At 43.0% G+C, this 6,565-nt stretch overlaps 1 protein-coding gene across 1 annotated transcript; it reads right to left on the reverse strand.

The window, feature by feature from the left end:
* Positions 1-1,198: 1,198 nt before the first annotated feature.
* tmem91 (transmembrane protein 91) lies at positions 1,199-5,469 on the reverse strand. The gene is made up of 3 exons (XM_041046994.1): positions 5,035-5,469; positions 3,157-3,303; positions 1,199-1,354 (listed from the first exon to the last, which is right to left on the reverse strand). The coding sequence occupies exons 1-3, from the start codon at positions 5,467-5,469 to the stop codon at positions 1,199-1,201; spliced, it is 738 nt and encodes a 245-aa protein (XP_040902928.1).
* Between the last annotated feature and the right edge of the window lie 1,096 nt (positions 5,470-6,565).

The raw sequence follows: 6,565 nt of genomic DNA on the forward strand, positions 1-6,565 counted from the left end.
CTGGTTGCTTCTATTAATGGAATAGCTCATAAAAGGATCATCCTCAGAGTTTCTCACATATTTTTGGCACTTTTCCTGGCAGGTCTGCTCTCCTCTTTATCTAATCACTTCCCAGCAATGTGCCATATGCAGTGCACTGTATAAAGCATTTTACTTCTATATCTCGAGCCAATGTTCACCGCACGACCTTGCATTTCGTTGTAAAACTGCTGAACTCCTCATTCATATTTATTTTATTATATAATGGCACTATATGTATTTAGCTTTTTGTGTATTTCAACATAAAGATACTTATTCAACTTGGCATAAACAAAGCAGAATCAGTCCTTTCTGAAGGTACACAGTGAACGATGCTGAGTGTGAAATCTGAATGGGGTGACTGACATACATGTGCAGCATTTCCTGGCAGATCCTTTGCTCTGGCCAGAGGCGTAGACAGAAAATCTGGGTTCTCTCAAAGAATATTGCGTCTGGCCCGTTGTGTGTTTTAAAAATAAAGCTCTGGGGCTCTAAAGCCCCCACAAGCGACAGTGCTGGCTCAGGTCCTCCAACAGCAAGGTCCATCAGGATTTAGCTACTGCCACGTCCTTGCTGTGACCTTCTCATAAATCTGCAGACTCCATCGGCGCACACTGCCCTCCACTTGGCTCTTCCCAGGCAGTTTGAGGCCAGATATCCCCTCTTTTCTCCCTCTGACTCTCATTATTCATCCATTGAGTTGTGACAGTGATATCCACAGTGTTGTGATAACATCTGTATCTGTTGTCACACGTTTTTTTTTTTTTCAACTTCAGTAATGCTTCATATGTGATGACGACTACAGCACAGATAAGCAGGTAACTTAAGACCTTGAGTGACAAAATAAATAACACTTACAGACTGAATCTTCTACATAGAGTGAAACTGAATAATGTTCGTTTTTTTTTTCACGTGCAAGGAACGTCCTCCGAGCTGAATTATGTCCTAATTCAATTACAAGTGATTATGATCTATACAGCAGCTCTCCTGTTGTATTTTTTTACTGTCTGTTTTTGGCTTTTCCAGCTTGGTGTAGATAAAACATGACAGCTGATGGGGTTGACAGACAAAGACTGTGATTATTTTACATTTGCAGGTGATATGTTGGCTTGTGTTGATATCCATGAAATGTGTGAGAGGTCTGTTTTTCCCTATGCATTTCTCTGTGCAAATGTTGCTTTTATGGCGGTTTTCCAGACAGGTAGGAAATCAACGCAGCGATGGCACAGATATACGTTATGATCCCAAACACAATGGAGAGCACGGAGAGCCACAGAGCCTGGCGAGACGCTGCGTTGGCGCCGTGAAAATCCCCCTGAGCTGATGCCTTGTTGGTCTGAGAAATGGAGGAGAGAGGAGAGAGTGAGATAAGGATTAGAAGGAGGGAAAAAAAGAGGAGAGAGCGGCATTTGTCATCATTTGTCAGTGTCCTCCCTGGCCTACACTTTCCTCTTCCACTCATTACAATAACACACTAAACCCATATTATGTTCCATCTCTGAATCACACCCGCCGTTTGTGCCTCATTCATCACTTTCTCCTCCTTCCATCCTCTCTCCCTCTAGTCCTTGTCTTTGACCCCTGTTTTAGGTAGCACTCAACAATATTGGAAATCTATCACCTTGGGGCTTCTTGTTATGACTCTAATTAAACCTTAACGGAGCTTATTGATCTGATCAAAAGGCCTTTGCAGTTTGCTGCCAGTTAGCTTTGTAAAAGTGTTAATGGGATTTTTTTCCCCCCTGCACTGCTGGAATGACGCCTATATAAACTATGGGCCTCTGGCGACTAGAGAGATAGAGGTGAGGGCTTTTTCACACTGCCAGTGGTAATAGTGACTGATGAGATGTTTGTGCAGCGATGTCCTTCCCTTTACCCTTCTTCATATTTCCGTCAGCTTTGTCTTTGAACTGATCGCTCATTTCAGCTATCAAATTCTCACTCAGATTTTTATAGAAAATCGCTGTCACACGTGTTGTAGCCACAGTATCTCATTTCAGCTTTCCATGAATGTATTAGTATCTGTTTCTGTAGTCAAGTCTGTAGTCATCTGTCCCATTGTTGTTGCACAACACTCTTACTCAAGGCCTCACATATGGACACAGCCAGTGCCGCCATACTACAACCAGCATCTTTATTTGTATGGCATGTAGACTGATGTAGACTGACCGTTTAAAACACGTGAGGTTCAGTTTTATGTTCATACTCTGATTTGTTGTTAGTTCTGTTAGTCCATGTCTCACATTTTTAGGTTAATGTCAGTTCTATTATGTTGAAGCACAGTATTATGTTTTCTTTATTTTCTTGTTTCCTTGGTTAAAATAACTTCCACATAAGCAAGTAGTAGTAGTCGGGGGTCTCCAGCAGGGGGAGTCTAGAGCTGCAGAGCTTGGTGAGCGGGCGCATCGGTCCCTCTCTTAAACTTAGTGTCGTGAGTAGACGAGAGAGTGTGTCTGTTCATGTTTCTATTAAACATCCCTCTTTCCATGTATGAATGGTTAATAAGGACTCACTGATGAATGAATGTGTTCTGCTAATGTGTAGCGTTAGTTGTGAAAGTGTTTCTGTGAGTGAATGGTTGTGTTTGCTGTTGAGTGGAAGTTTGAAAAGATGCTAATCGCGATGCTAACCGCTACGCTATTTTTCTGTTGTTGGAGCTGTTAATTACTCCAGGTGTAGAATGTCTGGGATGGGAAGGTCATGAGGGTCATGACACTGATATTGGCACGTTTATTCAATAAAATATAAGAGACTGAAGGTTAAAAACCTCTTAAGCTTCCGTATAAACAATCACTGAATTATGGTACAAGAGACTGTTACAGAGAACTGTGATTAAAGAATGATGTGAATGTATAAAACCACACTACACATCTTTGTGCATTTCTCCTTTGCATTGTTCAGCTTTGCGCTATTTCTAAGCTCTTGTGGCAGAATCCTGCAAATCTAGGCGTATTGCCTTGCTGTCAAAGCAGTTCCTTCACGTCCACACTTGCACAGCACTTAAGACAGTGGACCTGTTGTTAGTCTACACACACACACACACACACACAGCACAAGGTAAGACATCACCCTCGGCTGTGAACCACACTGCCAGGTTATATCTTGTCAGCTCAGGACTGAGACTGTGTGAGTGTGTACCTTCTGTGAAAGGTAGAAGGCAGCGATGCCCAGGGGCCAGAAGCAGCAGAGCATGGAGAAAAAGGCCAAACCCAGGTAGTCCTGAGGGATCATCAGAGGGAAGTTGCTCTCGCTGTCTGTATCACTGAAGTCATCGATGGATGAGTCCTGGGATTCAAACAGAGTGCACTTAGAGGGTCTGGGGGGTTCAGGATTACAAAGAAATACCTCTGATACTGTCTGTTCATGCCAATGAAAATCATAACTACATGACTAGATACAACTGTCAGGATAAATGACTTGAATGAAACATCCCTTTAGACCCAAAGCTCTTCCATTCAAAAGTAAGCACAGAGTATTATTCAATTTAAAAGTTGCATTATACACACAAACATAATACACTTACTAACAGTAGGTTTAAGGATAGCATTACAAATGAGCTTTTTGTGTTATGTTATTTTCACGTCCTACCCAACAACTGAAAAACTTTGCTTGTGCCTGTAAGATAATGTGACTGAATGGGGTTAGCCTGGATGTGCACTAGCTCTGTTGACCGCAGGTGATTCATGACTCACGCGTCCTTTTGAAACAGCTGCATATTCAATCTGACTCCCTTTCTCACTCTGTCCCTGTCATGTTACCCTGCTGGTTTTATTTTGTGTGTGAAACAATGGTTCATTTCCCAAAGATGCTCCAGTAACATTTGAGCAAATGCCTTCAAACACATGTGCCTTTAGAGCTGCTGCTCTTTTTTCTTAAGATGTAAAAAAGATGAGTGCTATATTACACACAGTGTTTCAAACATTAGTTTGGATGGTTAAACTTGATTTGATTTAGCAGGACTGGGTTTAGGTGATTTGCCTGAAGCATTTTTTTTGTTGACATAAAGCTGCTCCAATGGCAACAAGAAGCAGGGAAATCTCATATTGGGTAGTAGTACTGATCAGCTCCGCAGTGAAAATTCATCATGAGGTGATGAAGGAGTTTCGTGGGCCAGTTTGATTCCTTTAACTGAGCATTTGAAGTGAAACAAAGGAGCAGGAGATGTTGTGTTGTGCCTCTTTGAGGTCACTGCAAGGTTTTATTCCCACAGGCCTGCGCTTTTGCATCACTGCACTACTACCAGCATTCAGAATGAGCTCGAGAAAAAAAAAAAGTTATTTCATGTGCCCTTCTTTTGTCCTTGTGGAGCAAACTCTCAATGTAAACTGTGCAGCGGCCAACTGCTCTTGATTTTAATGGTGTGTAATTCTACTGTTTGTCCACTTGATCGTGTTTTTAATCAAAGTAATAATCGTAAAACAGCCGCCAGCCTTTTAGTTCACAGCGGGTAATTGAAACTTTAATTTAACCTTGCTGAGAGACTTTTCATAATAATTTAAACAACCAGCAGCTACTTATTTGTGACACTTGCAGCATATACGTTCTCATGTTGTCTCCCAAAACATCAGAGTTTTAAAGCTAATTTACATTTCACCCCAGGGTGGGCTTTGCTCCGTGATCTGTGAAATAGAACTGGCATTCTTCTCCGTCGCTACTGTAGTGTCATTACCTGCACCGCAGCAGGAGAGGAGCTTTATGTAATCTGGCTTTTTGACAGTAAGCATTCTATTGCTGCCTACCCTGAAACGCACTGCTCATATGTCTATTTTAAGTTCTTCTTCCATTCCCGGAATCTGCACTGAGACCGTGACAGTTTCTATTCCTTTAAATGCAAAACTCCTCCAAGCATCAAAGAGGATTTGGTAGAAACAAGTTGGTCAGATATGATAATTATTTATGTGCAGAGTTGAAACAATTAGCCAAATAACTGACAAGTCAACTGACAGAAAATGTATTGGAATTCAAAACACAAACTCTGTTGTCAGTACATATGAAAAAACAACTTGACAGTCTTACGTCAGAGTCAGGAAGCAGGTCATCCTCATCATCCATGCTGTAGGACACACTGTTGAAGTCCTGCGTCTCGGCCAGCAGCTTCCTCTCCAGAGTGGAGCCAGGCCGAATGTCCACAAAGGTGGTCTCCAGGTAGTCTTTGCTGAGCAGGGAGTCTGTGTGGCCCCAGATGGGGGCTGGAGGGTAAAATGACTCCAGTGTGCGAGGTAATGAGCAAGGGTCCAGTAGTTGTTGCTGCTGGAGCTCAGGAGGATGTCCGCAGTAGCTCCTCCACGCTAAGGGAGGGTAGGCCCTGTCCTCCTCACACTTAACCAAGATGCCCTTGAAGTGGCCACCTGGGGCCTGTCCAGTCCCGGGCGCCAGCCCCGGCCCTGATGCCCGGCTGTTATTGGGGTTTTCTCCCAGAAGAGGGTGCTCCAGTTCATCTAGATTCTCCATCCCTCTCTTTTAATACCAACCACACAAGAGGCCACCACATCAACAACCAAATGTAATCTACAAATCGGTCTGCAGTGCGTCTCCCTGAAGAGCGTCCAATGGGCTTATGCAAAGGCAGCTGCTTTGCTGGTTTTAGTGTTTCACTGATAATCCATTTTTAATCCTATTCTTTCATTTTTGTCTTATTATAGGCCTTGGTCCAGAGGCCAACAACACAAGCCACGTTTATGGCAGAGTGAAATATCCTTAATGTGCCAAAGGCGGCCTGCTCCTGTGTGCTACGAGATGCAGTGCTCAAGCTGTGTTTGTGGATTAAAGATTTTCTTTTCCTCACATGTCATAAGCTATTTGTTTCAGGGCTTGATGGCTCAGGGTTTGCCCCACGTCTTCCATTTCACATGATTGAGTGTGTCAGTGTTCATGAATATGCTAATGTCTGCTACTTTCGCTCTCATACAATATGGAAATGTCAATTCTGATGATGGAGGACCTTGATTAGCCCCAGACAGGCTAATGAAAACAGTGGGCAAGGGGATTTCAGTGTGATCACCCTCAGGAACTCATGGAAAATGTCTCTTGCAATAAATATTAAGTCTTAATCTAAGCACAGTGTCACAGTATTAGTGTGAAAGCTTTTGACGTCAATCATCCCCGTCAACAGTTTTGGATGGAAATGAGCAATGACGTGAGCTGAGAAGTGATTGTGTGGAGAATAACATAAAAAAGAAAGACTTTCAAGCTGTTGTGGCAAATAATTATTTTAGGTTTTTCAGACTCTTGCAGAGGAACAAAGTTCACTGACGCTGCTTCAAAAACAGGCCAAAGGCAGAGGCCCTTCAGATGACTGGACTGATGCACAGTGGGGCGTTTTGAAGCTTGAACATGCACAACCTCCAGCAGCAGTCAAACTAGTGGCGCAATGAACGGATTGGGGCCATATTTCAGTGCAGTTAATCTGTAAAAGCAATGAGGCTCCAGAAATAGAATCCTATGGTGCACATCCGCAGGTCAGCAGGCCTGCCAATACTCCTGTTCCTCTGTTGTTGCTGCAGGAAGCGATAATGAAGAAATCAAAGTCCTCAGGTTTTGATTTATG

This window comes from Toxotes jaculatrix, chromosome 9 (assembly GCF_017976425.1).
Source record: "Toxotes jaculatrix isolate fToxJac2 chromosome 9, fToxJac2.pri, whole genome shotgun sequence".
Classification (NCBI taxonomy): Eukaryota; Metazoa; Chordata; class Actinopteri; family Toxotidae; genus Toxotes; species Toxotes jaculatrix.